The 26,277-nt window shown below is 39.7% G+C and overlaps 1 protein-coding gene across 1 annotated transcript; it reads right to left on the reverse strand.

Moving 5' to 3' along the window:
• Positions 1-1,037: 1,037 nt before the first annotated feature.
• On the reverse strand, positions 1,038-24,759 carry LOC308365340 (broad substrate specificity ATP-binding cassette transporter ABCG2-like; the record flags this gene model as incomplete). Its single annotated transcript, XM_080838729.1, has 15 exons — positions 1,038-1,185; positions 5,344-5,420; positions 5,627-5,716; positions 8,078-8,232; positions 8,365-8,489; positions 9,455-9,544; positions 9,677-9,759; positions 11,292-11,539; positions 12,508-12,600; positions 12,934-13,085; positions 19,077-19,234; positions 19,489-19,641; positions 20,334-20,448; positions 20,618-20,677; positions 24,605-24,759. 15 exons carry the CDS (start codon positions 24,757-24,759, stop codon positions 1,038-1,040), a joined length of 1,902 nt encoding a protein of 633 aa, XP_080694855.1.
• Positions 24,760-26,277: the final 1,518 nt, after the last annotated feature.

Here is a 26,277-nt window from a genome sequence, read left to right on the forward strand (position 1 = left end):
CATACGAATTGCTGTTTGAGGTAGGGCTACAGTAGGCTGACTTTCACATAAAAATGGCTTTTCTTTTGCTTCAACACATAATCAAAAACCCTCTGAAAGTAATAGGATAATACAGGCAAATAGTTATCTTCTGAAGAAAGGTAATGTACACAAACATGATGCAAAATGTAAAACAGACATCATAAACTCAAAAAAGTGTCATTCATGTTTCTTTTCTTATTTTGACCCTTCATAAATAAAAGTATGTAATGTGAGGTTTATTAAGGTGTGCAAATGAAATTAAAATATTCCTTAAGTGGCTATTCAGAATTGCATAACAAACCTATAAAAATCAAGATTATACTGACAATATGGCATCAGCTGCCATGATTAAAGCTGCAGTAGAAACCCTTATAAAAATAGCTTTTTGTCGTATTTGCTATAACTGTCATTATGATTATGATCTGACAGTAGTACATGAAACAGATAATCTGAGAAAAAAAATCAGGCTCCTTTGGCTCCTAGTGTTCATAATGCCATTTGCAAACTTACACCACAACCAAATCAAAACAACCAATCGCAATCAGGAGGAGTGTCTGTCTGGAGGAGTAGTGTCCATCACAGCTTGTGCACACATGTTCTCCCTAGGTCAAGCTCAATATCTTCAGTGAGCATACTGTATATGTGAGCAAGTGAGCAACCCAATACTGGACCGATTTCGATCGTTAATTGTCCTTAGTTAAAATTTGGACCCAAAAAGATCTAAAAATAGGCCTCAGGTTGAAAAATCCTAAAGTTTCCCTTAAATCCAATCCAAACATCACATGATATGGACAACAATGTGTAAGAGCATCTCCAGAAGGTTTTGTCAAATGTTATGGGAAAGAAAATATATCCATGTCATTATATCCATATGTCACTATATCTACATATTTTGTAGAAATGATTATTTTTTTTTTGCCCAAGGATGTACTGCACATTTAATTGCCATTGCAAATATGTTTGTGGGTCTACATAATGAATGTGGGTACAGATAAAAGAGAGTGTGTTGTTCTCTTTTATGTAAATTTCTTGATAAAACGAAGTTTCAGATAGGCAATAACCAGGAATATTACAGTCATTACTGTGAGGGCAACATGATTCTGCCAAAGTCCCCAAGTTGAAAAATCAATGCCTTGATTTTTGAGAAAATCTTCCCCAGTACACCTGTCACATAAAAAAGATCAAGCAGTTAATTCATTAGAAAACATTAAACATCAACAACAAACTAAATGAAAGGTAATATTGAATACTTCAACATTTCGGTTATTGTCTTAACATGGGTTATCATGAGTGGTTCATGGGTTATTTCAGATTTGTAGTAACTTGTCAATCAAAGCTGACAGGAGATAGGAGCAGTCAGAACCAGAAATGTCAAACTCACACTTTCTATCCAGCAAAAGTATCATAGTAAAAAACTCTTTATTGGTTAATATTCAGTTTGTATCAAACTAAACTAAATTATATTAAATTAATCCAAAAACAATCTTCTGTTCCGCTCTGCTACGTGTGAGAAGCACAAGTTGAAATGTTTGCCGCCACCTCTCTACCCCAGTTTCTAGTTTTGTTTCTGTTCTCTATATTTCCAGTACGAAGTTGAAGTGTTTGCCGCCACCTCTCTACCCCAGTTTCTAGTTTTGTTTCTGTTCTTTATATTTCCAATACGTCCCAAGTGTTGATTGGTTCCGTGTGCTAGAAAGGGTCCAGCTGATTGGCTGTGCATTCCAACCATTCTTGGACATCACTTCCCCCTTTAGGTGTACTGATGTGGTGTTGGGATTAAAATCAATGACCGCTTCCACTGGCAACAGGTTTTGTGCTTCTAATTCACATCTTTCATATCATTCCGCAAGTTGTGCATTCACTTTTCGTAAAGGAATCTTCTTTTCTTTTTTTAAGTGGTAGCCACGAGACGGCAACAAAATCACTTAAAAGTGACATTTTGGACAAATGTCTTTCATCGTTTTGGCAAATAGCCATATAATAAGCGGGAAAATATATAGTCCGCCGGTCAGTATCAGAAAATAAATCCTCGACAGGACGGACAGGACCCCGACGCACAGTGTATAATATATATTTACCCTTACATATGGACCAGTAAAGACATCTATACCCATTCTGACTGGAAAAAAAGTTTGTGAAAAAAGGGATTTTGTTCAACTTATTTAATTGTATCTGGTATCTGAAAGAGAATTGTACTCTTTTTGTAAACATTTCTCTTCACGTCATTATATAAAGAAAAAGGCAGAAGACGTATGCTTGATTATATATTAGATTGGCTATATTAGGCACCAAGACTTGTCTGTCTTTCACACCAGGAATAAATGAGGAAGAGCACTGTCATTTTGCTGTGGATGTTGCTGTGGATGCAAGTGTTCAAGGTAAAGTGTTCCAGATCAAGTGTTCAAGGTCAAGTGTTCAAGGTAAAGTGTTCCAGATAAAGTGTCCCAGGTCAAGAGCGGTTGATATGGTAAGGCAGTCTGAAGGCTGTGTGGTTATCGCTGACTGTATACGGTTAGAGTTGTCTATGTATATGGTAAGGCAGTCTGAAGGCTGTGTTTACATTGTCCCAGTATTGTTTTTTTTCTTTTCCCTTTTCACATCTGATGATACAAAAACTGGTGTCGATTACCCATGTCTCATCTTCTCCCGCACACTGTCCACGCAATCCCAACCCTTCTCTCCTTCTGCATCTGCAGAAGTCCTCTAGATATAGTGGCCAGCAATGGCCTGAATGTCCCCATGAATGTAAAGAGTTGTAATCGGTATTATTGACATATTTATAGTGTAAGCCAATCGAGTCAAACTGTTGAGGATTGATGATTATCAGAGGGAGCTGAGAGCCTCTGGCAGAGTCTGTGCAGTTAAAGAGCCATACCACTACCTTTCTTGGCATGCAGTCTAAGCCAGAGACTTACAATCAGCCTATTCCTGAGCAGTGTCACCCTTCTGTTCCAGCTCATAGTCCAGTGGATCACATGCAGTGACCCTCCTCACTGTCACCATCACAACTCAGGACCATGACTCTCCATATTCCCCCTCATAGTCCTCTGTACCTTTAGGAGACAGAGGATATGATTCTCACTTGCATGATGGCCGTGCTGGAACAGATGATGAGTAAAGTTCAGCAGCGTAGCGGTGCTCCTTGTGTTCAAAGATTCCAGGGTGGTAACAGTGAGAAAGCCTTACGAGTCTGTAATGACACACCACTGTCCCCCCTTGTGTGTCAGCTAAGCTTTACTGTAGCTTCCTAGTTTCAGGCCACACAAAGTGTCTTCCTCCGAGCTTCAGCCTAAGGGAAACTACGTATTCAGTGGGAGACAGAGCGGGTCATAATGTAAACTCCCAAAGTGAAAACTCCCTCGTCTTGGTGAGGCACAATGCTAAGACAGCTGACGTCTTCCTTTGTATTACTCATGACGACATGGGAGACACCAGCTCTTCAGAGGTTCTGTTGGTCAGTTGTTCTCCAGAGGCCAGACCCACTGAAGACGATGCATATTCTACTGATGAGAAGCTCAAGTTAGTTGGACTGAGTGGGAATGACTTTAACTCCTGTGATGTGACTATGGGTCTATAACCGTTTTCTGCAAGGCCTCTACAGTGGTCCCAGAGGTTTTGTGCACATAATGATTTGCAGTTTTGGAGACCAAACTACCTGAGCTTCATAGATGATTTTCTAGTTTTTTCCCTGATGAGGACACTGCTCTGGAGCGCTTGGAGATGGTGGTCACAATCTGAAGCTAGCCTTGGGCGCATAGTTAATGAAGCTGGTGTGTCCAATGACGTAGAGCATCACAAAGATGACAAGTGCTTACCTGATGGAAGCAGATGATATGATTGGTTTAGACAGGTCAAACTTCCTTGGGAATGATCAACTACTACCAGCACTTTGTGCCCAATTACTCTGCCATCGCTAGGCCTCTCTTCTCTCTGTGGTCAGGCCAGGACCCCTCACATGGAGCATGGTGAAACTGTTGTCCTGGCTCACACTGATTTCGCCCGTCCCTTAAGTCTGTCTGTAGAAGCGTCCCTTTATGGTATTGGTGCTGTTCTATCTCAGATCAAGGAGGGGTGAAGCCAAAGTATGGCCAATCGCATTCAACCAGTAAGCCCCTTTCTTAGTCTCCGGCTCGCCATTTGGAATTCTTAGCCTTGCAGTGGGCCATCAGTGACAAGTTCAGCCACTGGTTAAAGGGCCATGTTTTCACTGTATGGCCAGACTACAATCCACTGACTCAAATTATGACGAAACCCAAGTTGAATGAAGTGAGTGGAGAAATGCTTCTGAGGGAGAGAGGGTGGATTCTAGCGAGTGGAGAGTGGAGGAGTGGAGGATGAGAGAGTTGGATGTAATTCACTAACTGCCCCAGAGTCTGAGAACTGGCGTGGGTCGCACAGTCACTATCCCCTGCATACTCAAAAGTTCAATCCACTGACATAAGTTCCTCTTGTCTCTCACAGCAACCCAGAGGAGAAAACTGAAGACCATATGGGAGACCAATCCATTGCCTCTGACTGTAGACCTGTGACTTTAGTACCGATGTTGCCAGAAGCTACTTTCATTATTTATCCATTTTTGTTGCTATAAAACATTTATTTTGTGTCTACGTGAAATTAAACTTTGTGTATACGTGAAATGAAAGTAAACGAAATAATACGTTTCAGAGCAGTAAACTTGACAAGAGCAGACAACTCAAACACATAACTAATTATAAAGGTTGCCCAAATGGTTGCCCATTGCAGAGATTAGAAGCATGAAACGAAATTAGAATGAAGTAGCTATGTTTTGAAGGGTTTGTTTGGCCCCATTTTGTTTTTTTCTCTCTCTTTAAAGTAATTTTCTATATTCAGTCTTTCATAGATATTTTGAATAGAAAATAATTAAAAATTAAAAAAAATCATCAGGAAGCTTTTTCTGCAAGATGGCTGGAGGCAAAACATCAAGGACCAAGAGCAGGACAAAGCCTAAAGCACTACTGGAAAAGGTTCAAGACAAATGGGTCTACACTCAGTTTCTTAGGAATAGCCATGTCCCTATTGAGCTCAACTACTCATATGCTAATTTGAGGATTTAAAATTAACTTTAACTTTAAAATTAATGTTGTCAAGTCATTGGCTACCTAATGCAAAATTAAGAAGCAATTAAGGATATTTTAAGGACTTTCAGCGGGCTTTCAGTTTCCTTTTAATGCAGACGTTACAGATTAAGTCCAAACTCCAGAATGTTCCATTATATAAATGGTTCATAATAACTAAGTGATGTTTTGTAATTAAATGAAATAGTAGTGTACATAATTTAAACACAATTAAGATAACACTCACGCAAATCCTGGTGGCAAGGTGATATTGAGTGCTGGGTCACAAAATTTCAATCCTGTAAACTCATTAATCTGAAGAGCCTAATGGAAAACAAAAGCAAAATACAAAAATTACAGATCATGTATACATATGAATATGTGTTCTCACATTATAGAAGCTCATACAGTATATGCTCATTACAAATGTACACTATATGCATTACATGCAGTACGAAATCACTACATACGGTAAAGTCTAAATTGTTGTTGTTATTCAGTAAAGTAATACATTCATTAAGTATTCTTACAGTCAGGGCATAGCGAGGAATGCTGAAATACTGGAGCCAGAGGAGCCAGTCCGCAATACTGGGCAGGTTAACCAGCAGTCCTGAGAAGATCTACTCACAAAGGCAGCAACACAGGACAACACACAACAAACACAATACTGGGCAGGTTAACCAGCAGTCCTGAGAAGATCTACTCACAAAGGCAGCAACACAGGACAACACACAACATACATCCATGTACAGAAAAAAGTACAGAAACTAATATCATTTATCATGTATTTGTATTGCATTTATTTCATGTTGAATTTATTATAACACCATAATCTTTGTCAAGGTCTTGACAGTTAATCCTCTATAATATTTGCAAGATCAGACCCTATCTCAGACCTTTGTTGGCTATTTCTTCGCTAGACCATAGCAAGACTATTCAAGCCTGCCTGCGTGTTTGGTGAAACTGTTGCAGATAATCTAGAGTGCGGCAGCATGTTTGGTCTTTGATATGCCAAAAAGAACATGTCCCTCCTCTGCTAGTGACCCTTTAGTGACCTACAGGACAGCCACTGGATCATGACCTATCTATTTAAATTCTCGCATTCAGCCTTCATTCAGTATTATTAGACACATACAGTACTGTGCAAAAGTTTTAGGCAGGTGTGAAAAAATGCTGTAAACTAAGAATGCTTTCAAAAATGGAAGTGTTAACAGTTTATTTTCATCAATTCTTCATAAATTAACAAAAAGCAGTGAAGGAACAGAAGAAAATTCTAAATTAAATCAATATTTGGTGTGACCACCCTTTGCCTTCAAAATAGCATCAATTCTTCCAGATACACTTGCGCAGTTTTTGAAGGAACACGGCTGGTAAATTGTTCCAAACATCTTAGAGAACTAACCACAGATCTTCTGTGGATGTAGGCTTCCTAAAATTCTTCTGTCTCTTCATGTAAACCCAGACAGACTCGATGATGTAGAGATTAGGGCTCTGTGGGGGTTATACCATCACTTGCAGGACTTTCTGTTCTTCTTTAAGCTGAAGATAGTTGTTAATGACATTGGCTGTATGTTTGGGGTTATGTTCCTGCTGCAGAATACATTTGGTGCCAATCATACGCCTCCCTGATGGTATTGCATGATGGATTAGTATCTGCCTGTATTTCTCAGCATTGAGGACACCATTCATACTGACCAAATCTCCAACTCCACTTGCAGAAATGCAGCCCCAAACTGGAAAGGAACCTCTACCATGCTTCACTGTTGCCTGCAGACTCTCATTATTGTACCTCTCTCCAGCCTCCAGCGAACAAACTGCCTTCTTCTACAGCCAAATATTTCTAATTTTGACTCATCAGTCCAGAGCACCTTCTGCCATGTTTCTGCACCCTAGTTTCTATGTTTACGTGCTTAGTTCAGTCACTTGGCCTTGTTTCCTTGTCGGGGTAGAGCTTTTTGGCTGCAACTCTTCCATGAAGACCACTTCTGGCCAGACTTCCCCGGACAGTAAATGTCTGTATCTGGGTACCACTGGTTTCTGCCAGTTCTGAGCTGATGCCACTGCTTGAAATCTTCCGATTTCGAAGGTAAATAAGCTTGATGTGTTTTTCATCAGCTGCATTAAGTTTCCTTGGCTGAACACTGCGTCTACGATCCTCAACGTCTTCTTCAAAAGAGCTGGAACTGCACATTTTGAAACCCCTGTCTGCTTTGAAATCTTTGTCTGGGAGAGACCCTGCTGATGCAGTATAACTACGTTGTGTCTTGTTGCTGTGCTCAGTCTTACCATGTAAATGGATAAAAAATAAACATTTATTGTTTACATTTTTCAAAGCATTCTTAGTTCATAGCATTTTTTCACACCTGCCTAAAACTTTTGCACAGTACTGTATATGGTAAAGTTTATATTGCATAAGTTTAGGAAACAACATATGTGCATAATCCAACATGATAGAGCTAAACAAAGGCAACCCTCCACAGTATTTTCTAGCTGTTTTAGGATGCTAGAAAAATATTAAATAAATAAAATTATTTAAATAAAATGTAATTTAGTTTTTCTTTAAATTCCGGTTTCATAATGTAATTTTGTCCATTTAATGCTGTCTTAAATTGATGGGATTTATACTCTATCTTTCGTAGCACTCTTAAGACTTCTAGTCCTCCCTTTGATTAATAGCTGTTCAACAATGATATGTATGTAAGGAACACAAAATCTTGTGAGAAGTTCTGATGTAGCGTTGTGTTATTATTACATCTAATCTTTCCATACATGGGCTGGTAATCGTGCTTACCTCATTCCAAGATGGCAGCTGTGTTTGGAACCCTGATGGGGTTAGTCTACAAGGCATCCATTTAGCTTTCTCTATAGGCTATGCCAATTAAAGTCTAGCTATTTACAGCACTGCAGATACTTTATGCCCTTTATACTGATCCTGCATTGATCAGATACACACATGTTTATGTATGGTGTGTTGGATGTACCATCATGAAGACAAAGCTGATGGTCATGAAGATGTTGGCAATAGCAACAACAGTCTGGTCCGCAGAGATAGCCATTGTCATTGCAGTCGCTGTGTATGCCACTAATGCAACCGTCAGCATGAACACGAAGAAGGCTTCAGGAGTGCCTTTGAAGCCTAGGATGGAAGCACAACAAAAAAACAGTGAGACACGAGTACACTACTCACAGTGGGGTCACATGGAGTATCACTAGACCCTTGCATGACTCTTTTCCATGAATACACACTGCATATGGGTGGGTTTGTTACCTATCATAAAGTAGGCCACAAGGCTGAATGTGATGGCTGGAAATGTACGCAGTGTGATGATGTCAGACAAGATCTTGCTGAAGAAGTAGACGGACACACGGTAGTAGCCACTGATGTACTCGTGTCTGCGGCACATCAAGAGATGACATCATACAAATGGAATTTCAACATACACATCTATTTCTTCAGAGCTATTTCATGATACATTCAATTCAAATAATGAGGCAATGGTTAAAGCAAAGGATTTTTTGCTGCTGTCTCTCTCTGAACATGAAGGGAAGCAGCTGAAATGTTGTGGTAGCAGTTGTCTATACCATTGCACGTCATTCTAGAAATGGACATTTGAATCAAACATGGTCACATGAGCAGATATCCAATTTATATCAAATGTATTTTCCTAACCAGTATCAATGTGGCACAAATCAAATATCTAACTCATCATACAAATATGCAATCAGTGCCACTTGTGAGCAATAATATACAACCGGGTCACATTTGGTATAAACATACAGTATATGCAACATTATTATAAACAAAGGAAAGGCTGGTCTGGGAATACCCTTGAAAAAGTAGGTTATATCTTACGACTGATGTTAAGAAGGCTTTTGGAAGCATGACCAGCTACATTGTCTCGGGCTAATACAGATAGCCCTCCTCAGCTTGCAACTCAAAACAGTTAGCGCTAATGTGAGCTAACACGAGTTTTGTGTCGGCTTGGCAGAACCCAGTGAGGTCATTAACCTCTCGCTCCAACTGTCTGGTGGCTTCTTTGCAACGCTAGTAACAGCTAGATGAAAAGCCACAGTTCCCCTGAGTCCCGTGTAGCTACCTTAATAAGGGAGGGAACAGGGTCCTGTGTTTCATAACTAACTGTGAGTCATGTGGTGAGGACAGGTGTACTTTTTATTTCGTGATCAACTTTTTATTGACACCATTTATGCCATTAAGACATGTAAGACATGCAAGATCACTAAAGATCCACCTGTCAGTAAGTGGTTTCTCTAACCATGTGATCTAACCTGTTCTAAAAATATACACTTAACCAATGATCTTGTAAACATAAAGCAGTGATATTCATTTCCAGACTTACATGAACAGTTTACGCTCTGTGATGAAGAGTTCAGCTGAGGACAGTGCGGAAAAACACTGATTTATTGTAATGAAGAAAAGAGCCCCCATTCTGAAATATGACATGCAAAAATAAGCCATATGTTAGAGGAGGATCTCAGATACTAATTAAAAAATGAGCTGTTCAGAGATTTAAAAAAAATAACAAGATGAAAGAGAAATGATAAGACAGGAAAACACTTACCTGTTCTGAATTCCACTTTGATCCTCTTTAACACTGAAGAAAATAGCTCCCACAATTAATGCCAAGAATATAGTTACTCCGATCTGAGATAAAAGCAAAAAAAACGTTGTCAAAGCACTCCTAAGGCCAAATCCAGACCAAAACCAGATTTCTAAAGGAAATTATTATTATTCAACCACACAAGACATGACTTTTATAAATGACTATTCTTTCTCCAAGCCAGAAGGCATTGCTCTTCACTATACAATGGATTAGAGTTTGGATCCTATCTAAGAACTGGAATAGCAAAGTCTCTCATTGAGTTGAGCAAATCCCAATGTGTGTATCACATCTGGACAATGGGCCTCAACCTTTGCATCCTCCTTCCAGCCTAAATATTGCACATACAACAAAACCCTACGCACAAAAAGTGTCACATATGGGCCACTCAAGGTGTACTATTACCTTCCAAGCTAGGTCACGCTCAGAAAAAGAAAACGGGTGGAGAGAATGTGCCAATTACAAGTGAGTATATTAACATAAGAGCGCCTATAGTAGCCTATAGAAACATGAGTAACGCAGATGGGGCCAGCAATCTAGTTATTAGTTGCTAAAAAAGTATCCTATGTGTAAACAAGAAATGTCAGGAGGGAAGAGGAAACCTACTGTTCAAGGCTGCATTAAAGGGAAGGTTCAGGATTTTTTATTTATTTTTTGGCCTTTAATAGATTTTAGTGCAGAGTGGGACAGGAAACGAGAGGGAGAAGAGGTGGGGAGTGGACAGGAGAAATGACATCAGGCCGAAATCAAACCTGTGTTCTCCATGGGCATCAAGCCGAATCTGGTTGGGGCTACTGGTTGCGCCACAGTGCCCCCCAAAGCTTAGGGACTTTAATGATCGAAATAGGTCTCTTAAGTGGTATCCATGTTTACACACAACTCTTTACTCACATACTTCTACAGTCATTTTCTACAGAAACAGAAACTTATATGACTGAAACTTTAGAATCCGTCCTATCCTACACTTTCTTTACAGAGATTTTGAGTTATTGACACACAGACACAGGTCTAGCTCTAGAGGATTCCTTTCCACATTGTCAAACACTTAGAATGATATTGTGAGCAGTTTACTTTGACACCGATGCTTGCCCATATGATAACATTGTATAGCCATTTTGCAGTTGCTGATTATAGCGTTTAAACTCAATACTGGACTGATTAGTAAAAGTTGGACCTAAAAAGATGGTTAAAAAAAACTTGAAGTTAACTGTGTGGTTATTGTGAAAACACTTGTGATCTCCAATTGGTACAGTCTTTCTGCTTCTGGTATTAATGATGGATTAGCTCAACCACTTTGTTCCTATAATGATCAACATTTGTCTTTGCCTTCTCTCAACAACAAGCCATTTATTTCTCACTTCTGACCAACCAATTCTATCCATTACGGTCTTTTCTGGAGAAAGCTTTGTTATTTTCAAAAATAGACCTACCTCTTCAAAACTTTTATTCTTATCTATTTGTGATATGCCCCAATTTAAAATAATGTAAATGCATTATTGTATTTTTTTTAAAAAACGCTTTAGTTAAAGGCATCTGCTCAATACATAAACATTATCATACACATAAAATAAATTACCTGAGCAAAGGAAGTCTGAGGGTTGAGCATAAGGTTCTTGAAGGTTCTGCTGAGGACCCATTTGAACTGGTGGCAGAAAGGGGTGTTGTAAGTGACGGTGCGTTTGGTGGAATGTCCAGTGGCTTTGCCCTGATTAATGCACTGCAGTTCCTGTTGTGTCTGACGGAAGTCGCTGCTCTTCTTGTATTCCTCCACCAGGTGGTGCTCTACTGACTGCAGAGATGAGTTTTGTCCATCTGGAACCGTCTCTGAGACACAAAACACCCATATATAGAAGACACATATTAATAAACTACACACTCACAAAATTCAATTGTATTAATTTATATATTGCTACATTCATATATTCCCTCACCCGCCCAATGGCCAGTTACTGTATAATTTTATAAAAGCCAAACATTTGTGGGCCTGAATCCAGAGCACGGCTACCTGGTTTAATATCAAACTGTACTTTTGCTGATACTGCCCTTCATCACCTGTGTCCACATTATAATCACAGTGAGCTGGGGGGATAGGCAGGCATAGCCAGGCTACATTTTTACATTTTAGCTAAAATAATCTATACAATCACAACGAAATGACTGTTTGTTATTGTTAATGTAGCTCTGGATTAAAATGGAAACAGACACACACACACACACACACACACACACACACACACACACACACACACACTACCATTCTGACCTGAAGTGCAGTGATTTGTTCTAATGAGCAAATTGTTTCAAGGATGGGGCCCTGGTTTTATATTAATGTTTTGTCATATCACTTTAGACATACAGTTAACAAAAATGCATGGATATGGTTAAGAGAGCCACAAAACTCCTTTAAGAAAGTTTATCTCTGATAATGAGTAGTTCAATCCGAACTTCAAATTATTGCCACCTTCATATCTGAAATATATCATAAATAAACCTGTCCCATCATTCAATTGAATGTTGGTCCAACAAGCCATGGGACAGGTTTGTATAATTGCATAACTTAGAAAAGCAAGCACCCATTGCTTTGCCTTTGACTTGTATGTAAAGTGTATCTGGAACAAAAACATATTGAGCATCAGTCACCCATTCTGTGCTGTCTGTGTAGACAGTGTTACAGTGTGCTTTACTGTACATTTATATTAGAATATTTAGTGAGGTGGTACACTTTCATTATGGTTAAATATACAGAAGAGAACATACAGACGCCCATTCTGGGCATTATGGACACAACTCACCTGAGCCTTTTGAAGTGCTCTGATTGAAGGCATCTCCATTTATGACGTCAAGGAAAAAATCTGCAGGATTATTGTGTGGCTCACATTCATAACCTGCAGGTAAACACAATCACATTCATAACCTGCAAATAAACACAATCACATTCATAACCTGCATGCAAACACAATCACATATATTGCACATATGAATACCTTACATATGAATCTATACATACTATTAGTAATGTCTTTATCTTACATATGAATGTATAAATACTATTAGTAATGTCTTCACCTTACATATGAATCTATACATACTATTAGTAATGTCTTCACCTTACATATGAATCTATGTAATGCCCCCTTGGTGAATAAAAGTATTGATTTCTGTAAAACAAACATGGTTATATGGTGTTTGCTTTCTTGCATGAGTGTATGATTGTTTACCAATGTCGCTGAAGTACTGCAGTGCATTGTTGGCATTGCCATGGTAAACCTGTCGACCCCCTACCAACAAAGTGAGGTGGTCAAACTTGCTGAAGATGGAGAAACGAGGCTGGTGGATAGACATAATGATGGTTCTACCATTACAGGCCATCCTGATGGGTTGGAGAGAGTTGAAGATGTGTATAGCAAGATTGGCATCAGAACAAGTGAACGGTGTATGTCCTTTGACAGTGATGATCTATGTCTGTGTAGTATTTAAATGGCTGTAGTATGGGTCTCTGTACATACCCAGGTTGTGTGTTGCACCTGTTTGTAGGTCAGATGTGTAAGCATGTATGTGAGTGTCTTTGTAATATGATGTTTTTTATGTTCTGTATGTAGTACTGTACAAGACTCACTGTGAAGTTCCTACATTGTTTCAGTATTTGGTTTGTTTGTTTGCATTTTGTGAGAGAAGGTTTGTATGGAATCAGATCAATGCCATAAATATTTTGTAATCTGTAATATAGATTTTGTATCTGTAATATAGATTTTGTATCTGTGAAACCATCTACAGATACGGATTTCAAATACGAAACGTATCTACACTTTCAAAAACTATCTTCACTTTCAAAATCTATTTACAGATACGGATTTCAAATACGAAATGCATCTACACTTTCAAAAACTATCTACACTTTCAAAAACTATCTTCACTTTCAAAATCTATCTGCAGATACGGATTTCAGTTACGCATTACGGATACGGATATGGATACGGATTTCAAATACGCATTACGGATTCCTGTTACGAATTACAAATTTACTTTTGGCACTGTTTTTACGTCCTTTCTAAAGAGCCAATCAGCGCTTTTGGCAGATTTTCTAAAGCGCCAATCAACACATTGTATCCTGTACTGACTAGCTAATCAGCGCTAGCTTGCTGGCAACTGCTTGTCCGCTCATTATTCAATAGTTCTGCCCAGTGCTGTAAAATTAGAGGTGGGTAAACTATGAATTTTGAGATCAGACAGTCCTCGACCCGATGAAACACGGCACGAAGCAACGCAACACAAAGCGTCGCAACTCTGTTAGGCTGACCTGGCTATATTCATTATGTTCATTAAGTCATATTAAATCAATGACAGTGAATATATGTGTTTGGAGTTTGTAGGTGATAAAATGTCAAGAAAACAGTTAAGAAAAGTAGGTGTAGGCCTCACAAAAACGAAGGGGGTGGTGGGGGAGACAAAAGAAAGAAACTCTATAGGACCTAAATAAAAAATGAAAGCCTCTGGAAACAGGCCCAGGGTGTTACAGCTGAAAAGTATAATATCAAAAGAAAGTACCATGCTGCAATTAAACACTTCCCCTGTTCTTTAACCATTGGAGAATGGGCGTGTTCTGGGGTTCATGCCTCTCCTGTGCTTCACCAGCCAGGACTTCATATACTGTGTTGGATTGAACACTCATGTAGGCTCTTCTCCAACTCTTATATTTGACCATGACTGCGAAAATGGTAGATTCTATAGCTTAGCTAAAACATTTCACTTAGCTATGTCTAACTGGCTTGCAAAGAATCTGTCTACAATTTTCAATGAATTAGAGTGATATGCGTGATAATTACTCATGCATCTTCAATTGCTGAAAGAATTTACGTTTTATTAGGCGTATTTAGATTGAACCGGGAAGGCTGCCTTGTTACCTGCATCATCGTATTTGAAAGCACGTTATAGGCTAGGTGCACGAAATACTGAGTGTGGGCAGTTTGTTTCCTGTTTAGCCAGGTGTATTTGAACCTGCCGCTATTCTGAATGTAATTAGCGTCTACACGGACCTGGTTAGGTGTTGCACCTAGTGAATCAGCATTACGATAAAGAAGGACTTGTAGACACTAATTACATTCAGAATAGTGGCAGGTTCAAACACACCTGGCTAAACAGGAAACAAACAGCCCACACTAAGTATTTCGTGCACCTAGCCTATTAAAAGCGTGTGTCCCTGTCTTAGGGCCTGATTTACTAATATGCGAGCGCTTCTTAATCTGCGTTCGCAAATTAACGCACGGTGTTTTTGCGCATTTTACTTGGTATTTATCAAGCCAGATCTGCGCTGGGCAAACTGTGCTTACTCCGCCCTTTAAAGAGCCTGATTTACTAAGATTGATTTGCGAACGCATCTTTGCCAGGCGCACATTAACGCACGGTGATTCCCCGCATTTTCCGTGATATTTATCAAGCCAGATACGCGCTGGGCAATCATTATTTAGCGCGCCGTTAAAAGACTGGAGAACTTGCCAGCAAGTTACTGCCACCATGGAGATTCGAGGAAGAAAAAACTAAGGTTCAGCGAATAGATAGCGAATAGATAGCGAGATAGATGTATTGGTTCACGTTCGCTCAATCACTGAACCTGATTCAATGGGTTATATTGTTGTTTTGCCCGCCATCATCTACAGCGAGATGTTTAAAAGAACACGATTATAAATAATATGCTATTGGTGGCATTAATGCATACACTGTCTATTATAACAATATATATGTGTACATGGCGAGATTAATACGTTCTACAAGGGACATGGGTTCACTACAATATATCCCCACTGAAACAAATACATTTACCAAGTAGACAGGCCTCTCCAAAATCACCGTTGCTCAATCATGGATAAATGACACTATTCCGAAAGATAAAACTGTCATGGACAGACCACTACCACGTAAGTAATGGTCATGTTGGCATCACATATGACCTGGACATTCATTGAATATGTGTGCTTTCTGTTTCGGTAAACGTGTTCGCGGATTGAAGGTGGGACTGTTTGCATGTGGGTGCGATCAATTTCTCCAATTACGTTCGGAAAGTTTAATTTCATATATATGAATATATGAATTATACGAGTTGAAACAAATATTTCTGTTCGCTGTCTCTGTCTATGTCTTTGCCTTGCTGCTGCCATATCAACGTTTTCAGACTCAGTGGAAATGCGCATGGTTAAGACGTGCTTTTATGAGGCGGAGAATTAGCGTGCAAATCAGAGATGTGCGCTCGCCGGGCAGTTTAGTAAATACCACGCAGTTCATCATTAGGCGCACTCCTCCCATTAAATAGCGCTACACGCCTACGTTACCACCCACGTTTCCGAACCATCCCACCTGTTTGCAGGTACACACCCTCAAAGCGTTAATATGCGCTGCGCCAGCTTAGTAAATACCGTTTTTCGTTACGACCGCTATTTTACGCCAGAAAATGGGCGCAATCCTGTTAGTAAATCAGGCCCTTAATGCGATGTTGTGCAAACCAAAGCAACGTAAAAAAAAAATGTGAATTGATCTTTTTCAGTCTTACTTTGATCTTGAGGCCTTTTGCAGGCATCTGTGTGAGTGAAAGCACTAAATGGTCTTTTCAAAAATCGCCTGATATCCATGGCTGATGAATCCATTTCGAAAAGGCTTATCCACAACCTGTATGTTTTTACATACTTCCTGGATCTTTGTTGGTGTTGCCGCAGCCGCAAGGCACTGATGTTCACATGTTCAACAATATGAAATTTAGTCTAAGGTGATTTAAAATGAAGCCAAATTTATTTCGGATTATTATTATTATTATTAGCAGAATACAAGGCGCAGAGAACTTTGAGATGCCACTTTGAGATGCGTAAACGCTATTAATAGGTGCGTAAACGCTATTAACAGGTGCGTAAACGCTATATCCAAAATTCCATAGGTGCGTAAACTGCGTTTACGTGCGTTTACCCTCCACTACAGCCCTGGTTCTGCCTAGGGAGAGATCTGGGGTTAGCCCCGCATGGTTTGAAAACAATTGGGTGTACGAACGTCGTGGGGAAAGTTAAACAAGCATGCCTTATGTCTGGCTCAAAGGGGCAGTGGTTATGGCACTCATGTGGGAGTGCGGTGCTTGGTGGAATAATTTTACTGTGCTTGACATGAGCTCTGCATGCAAGCAAAGTGTAGTTTTCCTTGGCACAAAACTCTCCGCAGGCTCTGGAGATCGTCAGACTACAGAGTTATTTTTAATACTCCAAACCTTTCAACGTTTAGGGCTCTGTCCACTGCCTTCTAACACGTAAGAGCTGATGAACAACTGTACTATTTAGTTAATCTTAGGCTCTGGCGATTCAGAGATCGCTTGGCTGCAGAACGCATTGTAACTAAGGAATTGGTCTCAGCCACATCTAACAAATAGAATCTAATGAAAGTGTGGCGAGAACTTCAGCTTGCTGCCTCATATATCTCTTCCACTGAGACGCTATAAAACTCGCTTCAACACAAAATACACAATAAAGCGTTTTCAAGGACTTCAGAAAATGGTTACAAATAGGCTACCCCAAAGTGCCATGAAAAGAAACGAAAATGACATTGCAAGGTGGTTTTGAAATCAGGCTGGTCATTATGCAGTTGTTGAGGATGCATACACTTAACGGTATACGCCAACCACCACTTTGCATGTGTCTGGAGAACAAGACAATAGCAGTCTGTCTGCTAAATGTTCTCAACGTGATAATGGGTCATATGAATACTGTTCATGGTTAACTTAATTAAATGTGAATAGGAGATATGTCACGAAAATGCTAACGTTAGCTTTCGTTAGCTACCAAAGCAGATCCTAATATCTTCCATACAACGACAAGGATCTTTGAAACAGGTGGAACGAAGTGTGGAGTGAAAACCACTGACTGTGATTTAAGCAATAAGCCCCAAGAGGCCGTGCTTTGCGCAGATTTTAGAACAGGTAAGGGGAGTTGTTAGGCACGACGCGAAGGTTACAATGACCTTATTAACAACTCCAAATATAGGACTTCTTACTTGTGCCATTTCTCGGTCTCTGATACATGACTGCTGCATACCGTACCGTTTCACTAAACTCTCCCAGGCCAGCAGTTGCCAGCAAGCTAGCGCTGATTGGCTAGTCAGTACAGGATACAATGTGTTGATTAGCGCTTTAGAAAATCTGCCAAAAGCCCTGATTGGCTCTTTAGAAAGGACGTAAAAACAGTGCCAAAAGTAAATTTGTAATTCGTAACTGGAATCCGTAATGCTTATTAAAGTGCATGAAATGCCCTGTATTGTTATTCCTAGGCTTCTTCTTCTTCTTCTTCTTCTTATTCTTGTTACCTTTTTCTGCGATTAATTCAGCCCGAACCGCTTAACGTAGAAACTTCATTCAAACTTTGTCGCGTAGGTCTTGTAAAGGACACTTATGCTATGTATTTTTCACTTTTCTAAACTTTATACTTTTTAAGATATTAAATAAAAACGAATCGAAATTTTCCCATTGACTTACATTGGGTCATTATGACATCATAATAGGGTCTTTAAACTGGCTTGCACCTGTGCTTCACTGACAGCTGCGCCAAATCAAAGGAACCTCTTCTCTGTCCCTCTCAATTTAACTGTAACTAGGAACATTAAGACACCTTCCATTCTCTACTTTTTTTCTCTCCATCTCTCCATCTTTCTCTCTATCCCTCTCAGTCTACTTTCTCTCACACTCAATCTCTCTTCTTCACTCCATTTTTATCTCCTTTTTTCAATATTTTCCACTCTCTTTTTCTCTTTCACTCTTCTTTCCTTCTTCCACTCATCTTTCCTTCTTCCACTCTTCTTTCCTTCTTTCACTTTTCTTTCCTTTCTTCAATCTCCTTTCTTCTTTCCTTCTTTCACTCTTCTTTCCTTTCTTCACTCTTCTTTCTTTTCTTCTTCCACTCTTCTTTCCTTTCTTCACTCTTATTTCTTTTCTTCTTTCCTTCTTTCACTCTTCTTTCCTTCATCCTCTCTTCTCTCCTTTCTTCACTCTTCTATCCTTTCTTCTTTCCTTCTTCCACTCTTCTTTCCTTTCTTCTTTCCTTCTTTCACTCTTCTTTCTTTTCTTCTTCCTTTCCTAACTTTTGCATTTCATGCACTGGTATTTCCTTCAGGAAATGCATTTTCTAGTTTGAAATCCGTATCCGTAATGCGTAACTGAAATCCGTATCTGCAGATAGATTTTGAAAGTGTAGATAGTTTTTGAAAGTGTAGATACATTTCGTATTTGAAATCCGTATCTGTAGATGGTTTCACAGATACAAAATCTATATTACAGATTACAAAATATTTATGGCATTGATCTGATTCCATAGGTTTGTCCAAGGGAGTTGTTTGCATGTACCTTTTAAGTAATGCCAGAACTGAATTTGCAGTGCTTGCATCGAGGCCTGTGGTGGGTTCATCCAGGAAGAGAACACTTGGGTCAATTAGAAGCTCCATGCCAATATTAGTGCGCTTGCGTTCACCACCCGAGATCCCTCGAATTAGCTGAGTTCCCACCTGAACACAAAGAGCACATAACAGGGTCATATTTCAGGGTCTCATCTCTATGTTGTGGTTGTGTGTGTCAACACTATTTCAGGGTCTCATCTCTATGTTGTGGTTGTGTGTGTCAACACTATTTCAGGGTCTCATCTCTATGTTGTGGTTGTGTCAACACTATTTCTATATGAACTCATTAAGTCAAAAAGCTGGCAAAGATATTCAGTCCGAGTAAGCAGATGGATATAAACAAATAACAGTTAAGGTCTTACCCGTGAGTCGGCCACCTTTTCTAGGCCTAGTTCTCGGATGAGTCCATCCACCCGCTCTTCTTTCTCCTGCCCGGTGATGCTAGTAGGTAACCGTAGCTCCGCGGAGAAACGGAAGTTCTCTCGTACTGTCAGTGTTCCCATGACAACATCATCCTAGACACAAAACACACATGAAACATGAACACACTGCCAAGGTCTCTTTAAAATATTGGTATGCTTGTGACTGAGTCTATGAGTATGCCCACGCCATAAGCCTACTGTATATACAACATTTTGATTTAATATCCAAATCTATATTTTTGAGTTGTTAAGATTTTTCAATATCTCCTGTTTCTAATACAGTCTGAACATATCACATGTTCTTTACTGACTTTGTTGTACAAAAGACTTCAGTCCAGTCAGATGTTATCAAACAAAGTATAAGGCAGAGGTGTGATTACTGCCAACTTGATATTGATAACACATAGAGGATGTTAAAGGAGTTTGGAGGCTTTGGCCCACATCTGTTAAAATGTGTAAAATGTCACCACTGTGAGACAGTCACTGTATTCTCCATGTTTGTTTTTTAGAAAGAAAAAAAGAAAAATAATGAATGTTGAGCTTTAGTGACGTGAAAGTCTGAATGAAAGTCTCCTTGCCCAAATCTGATTTTGTCTTCAATTCCAAAGCCAGATACAAAAGCGGGCCAAATTAGGATTTACTTTAGCCGTTCACATTTTCATAAAAACAGATCTTAGTCACACTTGAAAGGTCAATTTAAACATGCAGATTGGATCTAACCCATGTGGTTACCTGAACCACACATCCATTTAAACATGCACACTGGATCTAAACCATGTGTATACCTGAACCACATATCCAGAGAGGCATTTGAAGTTGGGTGGTTGAGGGGCTCCGTCAATGAGCACCTCCCCCGATAGACCAGCTGGGTCTTTCCTGGCCGCGAGCACATCTAAAAAGCTAAACAATACAGCGGCACCCACAACAATGTTGTGCAAGAAAAGACAGCAACACAATATTAAGAACTCAGCAAATCAGCACTACACCGCATACCATACCATTACTCCACAGAAAACATTACAAAATATTCAAATGATCAAACACCAGTATGTGAAAATGTACAACTTACGAGGATTTTCCACTGCCTGTAGCTCCTAAAATGGCATTGAGGCCAGGCTTCATAATCCCACTGGAGAGAAAGAAAAATCTAGTTAAAAAAAGACCTAGTTAAAAATGTCTAATATACTTGGATACTAATGTATTGATATACATGGGAAAAATTCAAACAAATGCACTGTTGCACTGGTTCAGGCAGGTCATGGTGGTCCACCTACTGCAGATCTGATCCATCAGAACCAACCACAGTCACCCTCTGGCCCTTTAAAGATGGTCCTGTCATTCCAACCATAGTCATTTTCTGGGTTAAAGCCAGTCCTGTAATTCCAACCACAGTCACCCTCTGGCCCTTTAAAGCCAGTCCTCAGTCATTCCAACACCCACCATCACCCCAGTTCTACCTCTTTTCTTATGTTGAAGTTATTGTACTGCATTTCCGCTTGTGACAATGTGACGTGATCTTAATAGTTAATTGTTTTATTTAGATTTGCTTTTCTCTTGGGTTTAATAAACAGTTTAATTCAGGTGAACGTGAATTCTGCGTGACCATATGCTTTCTATGTCATATCCATACATTTTCTTTTTTCTATTTTGGTTTGCACAGGACGTGCACAGGGGCCAGTTCCCCATCTATCGCGGAGCCATATGAGCCGTATGATTGAATGTCCGGTTGGACTATTTCAACCCCCTGTGGTGGGATCCAAGGGGGGCTCTTTGTTTTGAGCATGTTACGTGCATTGGTACCGCCACTGAGAGTGCGCTGAGACTGTTCTGTTTATTGTGGTTCTTTTGTTATTAGTCCGTACACATCGCTTTTGTTGTTTGTTTAGCTTGAGTTTCTTTCCTCTTCCCCTTTTGGGTTTATGATCTCTTTCATTTTCATTTACTGTTTGTATATTGTTTTGCCTGGGTGTTGGGTATCATTGGTTAAAACATAATCGTCATTTTTTCACCCCTATTTGTTTAGTCACTGCTGTGGGTCATCATGTATTGTCATTTTGTGCAGCAGTGTAATGTCGACTTAACGGGGCCGAGTGCAAACCATCGGAGGCCCCGTTACCGTCGTATTGTCAGGTGAAACCAATGATTGTGAGACTCTGAGAGGCACAGGCAAATGTACCTATGATGTACAATACATTAAGGGTTGGTACAATATGTTGTCATGAAAACACCAATGAACACAGTATTTCATCGATCAAACTGATTTTGGAGAAACAGTGTATAATGAGAAGATGGGACAACACATGGGAAAACATTTATACAACTTCTTCAGGAGGTTATCAAACATTATTGTGAATTACGAACATTTACATGGATTTATGGGAACAGCCGTCGACAGCGCCTCGTCTGCTGCAATCAATTACAAAACAAACTTCCTCCAACAATATCACGTAGACCTATGCACAAAGTAAGTTATCCTTTTAACGACATTGAAGCGAAAAAATACATTTCAAGTACCATTAGGCGTATAAAAAAACATAACATGCATGACGTTTAGAATGGACGAGCCTTGCGTTGAGCAAGATTATCAACAATTTCAGAAATGTTCAACTCCCTGGCCCGGATGCTTTCGATGGACATGGTAGCTAATCCACTCAGTATCTACTGCCCAATACTGCTCTTAAGTAGGTCTTTTAAGATTAAAATTAAAATCATCTTTTGTTTAGAAAATGATCGCTATGCTGTGGCTACGGTCACAGGTACGGTAAGAAACAATAGCAGAGCCGTGCACACCTCGCCAAATGCTGAAGTAACCGAGTGGTTATCAACAATTTGAGTTTTTGCTATCTGTTGCACTCATGACTGCTGAGAAATTGCTGGTTTAAAGGCACTCAGTGCAACTTTCGAGGCAAAAATAAACATTCAATTTCTAGTCTTTTTTACACGTAGTAAGTTTCAATAACTCCATACCATTACATATTAACATTAAAGGAGCAAAGATGAGACGTTGTTGTGTGGTGAGAACTGATAGAAAATCGTAAACAACAACAATTTGTATTTATTGGTGCCACCAATAAATAAAGCAGGATTCCCGTCGGCAATTCTCTGAGTTTTCCTAACGCGTGACTTCACTATTTGCGAGCGCATGGTTCTATTTCATGATGGCGGATCTAAGTTGTTCCGAGACGAAGAAGCATATGGGTGTCGTGTGCTCTTGGGCGACACATTTGACGAATGGAGGAAATGAAGCGAGAAGCTCGGGGTGCAGAGGGACAGCGAACTTCCACGTGTGCTGTTGGACAGATAATAATAATAATAATAATTCATTTTGTAATTACTAACAACTGTATTCAATTACATGCATGAAAGTACTAACAACTGTTTTCAATGCATGGGCCACATTTGCGGAATATCATTGTGTAACATTCAGCAAATACCTTAGAACAGACAGCACTGCCTTGTGTGTTAGAATCTCCGGAAGCGTTCGGGACTCATCGGAAAACTCAGAGAATTGCCAACGGGAATCCTGCTTTATTTATTGGTGGCACCAATAAATAAAGATTGTTGTTGTTTACGATTTTCACCACACAACGACGTCCCATCTTTGCTCCTTGAATGTTGATATGTAATGGTATGGAGTTATTGAAACTTACTACGTGTAAAAAAGACTAGAAATGTAATGTTTATTTTTGCCTCGAAAGTTACACTGGGTGCCTTTAAAAGCATGTTTGAGCTATAGGAGTTGCGCTGGAAACGTGGGCGCAATGTTCCTGTCATAGTGGTCAGGCTCATCATCTCCTGCGAGTACACCCTGCACTCCCTATAGTTACGCCACTGATTTTGTGTGGAAAATAACATTGCTGCTACATTAGACAGGTTTTCCGGCTATTTCATTTAAAGCATTTAGGATGACATCACTTGACATGCAATACATTTTCAGATGATTTCCCCAGACATCAAACATTAAGACATTGATGTCTTCTCTGGGCAACAGCAACTGTAGCCATAACTGTGCCAAAAAAGAAACACATATTTCACAGCATGACATTTTGACATGATGTGTTCAACTGTATCATCAGGTTTGATAAATCTCATTTAGAATATACATCTTCATCACACACGTACATTAAAACACACAACACTTTCACAAACCATAATATTAACACTGCTGAAAAGCAGTTGGCCACTACTGCTAAACATCTTAATGTAATGTGTACCTTAACACTTATGTGTAAGGGAAAAGGGCAACGAGTGTGAGAGTATATGATCTTCTAAGCCAGGGGTTTTCAACCAGGGGTCCGTGGCCCCCTGGTGGTCCGAGGCGGCCTTGCAGGGGGTCCGCGACATGAGCCTATGTTGATCAGTTAACCATTGAATTTTTATAAATTCGCTTTGATTTTGTAACACAATTCCAGATTACTCTTGAATATCGTGTTATAGGCAGAATATATGCACAGGGGGAGGGGGCTTTGCGGTGGCAAGCGATGTACCCTGATAAATTCATATATGTTGTTATAAGCAGAATATCTATGCGGGGGTGGGGCGGCAGCGGTTACAAGCGTGTGCAGGCACATCAGTGGGCCGCAAATTACTTTCTAGTCAGAATGGTGGTCCCTGGGACGAAATCAGTTGAAAACCCCTGTTCTAAGCCAAGGTTGTCTGTTTCAGGCATTGTTGTCCTTTTGACTTTCATCTTTCTTTCATACAATTGGTCATAGTCAGCAGGGGATCCGTATTTGTGTGTGTTTTTGTGTGTGTTTGGCTTCCTTCCATGCATTGAGAGATTTCCCTTTCATCACAGCTATATTTTGACATGGTTTTGAGTCCAATCTGATAAAGATCAATCGAAGAGGCAGATGCCTTGTGGCAACCTTAGAGGTCTGCTGCATGGGAAGCCCCAAAGGCTGATGCTGAGATTTAGAGGGCATCAGTAAGCATGTTATACACAGGCATACACCAACTTGCAACATGCAGAGTGAGGTTGTCTGACATAATCATCTTGGCATGACATGATTAAGGGTAGAGGTTAGTATTTAAAGGATGAAAGTTTATGGCTTACTTAAGGTCAATGAGGATGTTTTTAGTGTGGCTCTTCGAGCAGCATAGGCCTCTCTTCTCCTGAACACTGTACTGGATGTTGTGGAAGCTGACAGTTGCCCCTTTACTGTTATGTGGAGGATTAGTCACAGTCTCCATGGCCATAGAGACAGACATCTGTGCTGTTCTGTAACATCAAACATCAAGTCAAACAGTGCATCTAGAAATAACACAGATATGAATTACAATACACAATACACAGATGGTAGTGACTGTGCTCTGATAAGGAAATACCAGAAAACCGTCACAAATCAAGTAAAAAAAACTGCAGTTAAATATTGAAAAGTTTTGTGTGCTGTGAATAGAACTAAACAATATTTTCTCCATCATAATTTAACAAAATATTTTTTTATCGCTATTTATCACAAATGAAAACGCCAGAAAAAAAAAACACTTTGATTAGTTAGTTAGATAACTTGCCAAAACATGTATTGGTTGGTATTGGCATACATTAATCAAATGCAGCTTTCATGGTTTAGTTAATAATAGAATAAAAACACAGCAGATAACCAAGAATATATAAGCAGTTTCTTTCTTCTTGTGTTGAACTACTTTAGCTCTTAATTAGTTTCATCTACTTTATCTTTAGCTTTTTCTGTAAAAAGCTACTTTTTGTTAAACTACACTAATTGTAAATGACCCAACCTCGTTCTAGAGTTGTTTTTGTTTTGTGTAGGTTGATATTGCATTTTAATATATGGCAACGACAGTAGACTTGAGAGCTGAACAAAAAAAACATGTTTTCTATTTACAATTACCATTCATTTTATTTACAAAATATGAATATGTTAAAGCCTTAGTTTGATATTTCCAGGCACCGAGAGTGACCTCATTGTTCTATGTTTATGAGAGACTTTTATTTCTGTTATTAGTTCCTTGTTTGCATTATACAGAAGATTAAAATGTAACAGAAACGTACAATGTAGCCAGATATGGTTAACAAAGTAACAGTTAACACTTAGGCCCAATCCCATTTCTCATCTCTACCGCTACCCTTACCCCTACCCCTTCGCCTTCGCTTTTTCAAACGGAGCGGTAGCGGAAGGGGTTGAAACGCTAGCCCTTCGAATTGGGATAGCACTTCAACAATTACGTACGTCATCAGTACGAAGCGTTGGCTGTTACGTTACCGGAGAGCGACAGCTGTCACTCACCAGACATAAACAAACATGGCGCCTGCAGCTGTTATTTACACAATGCAACATTTCATCAAACAAGTTTTAAAATCATGAATTACAAAGAAAATACTTTCATTTGTGTGATGCTTTCCCTGCTGTTTCCGACATTTTTAAATGGACTCGCGCGATGTTTGTTCTTTAATGATCACGGGTTCGCAATGCATTGAGGGAAATCAGTCTACCCCTCCGTTTGAAGTGTGCCCTCGGAAAATCTCCGTTTGGAGCGGTAGAAAGCGCTTCCCCTTCCCCTACCCCTCTGTCTTAACGTGAATTGGGACAGCCCTACCGCTCCACATGAACGCGCAAAACGGAGGGGAAGGGGAAAGACGAAGGGGTAGCGGGAGAAATGGGATTCAGCCTTAGAGCCACATTTAAAATGGATATTTAGCTTGCGTTTTCTGCTCAACATTCAAGCCTTAAACACGTGTTAAACATAGTTTGTACGCAGTGATGATGA

Source organism: Sprattus sprattus, assembly GCF_963457725.1.
Source record: "Sprattus sprattus genome assembly, chromosome: 5".
Taxonomy (NCBI): Eukaryota; Metazoa; Chordata; class Actinopteri; order Clupeiformes; family Clupeidae; genus Sprattus; species Sprattus sprattus.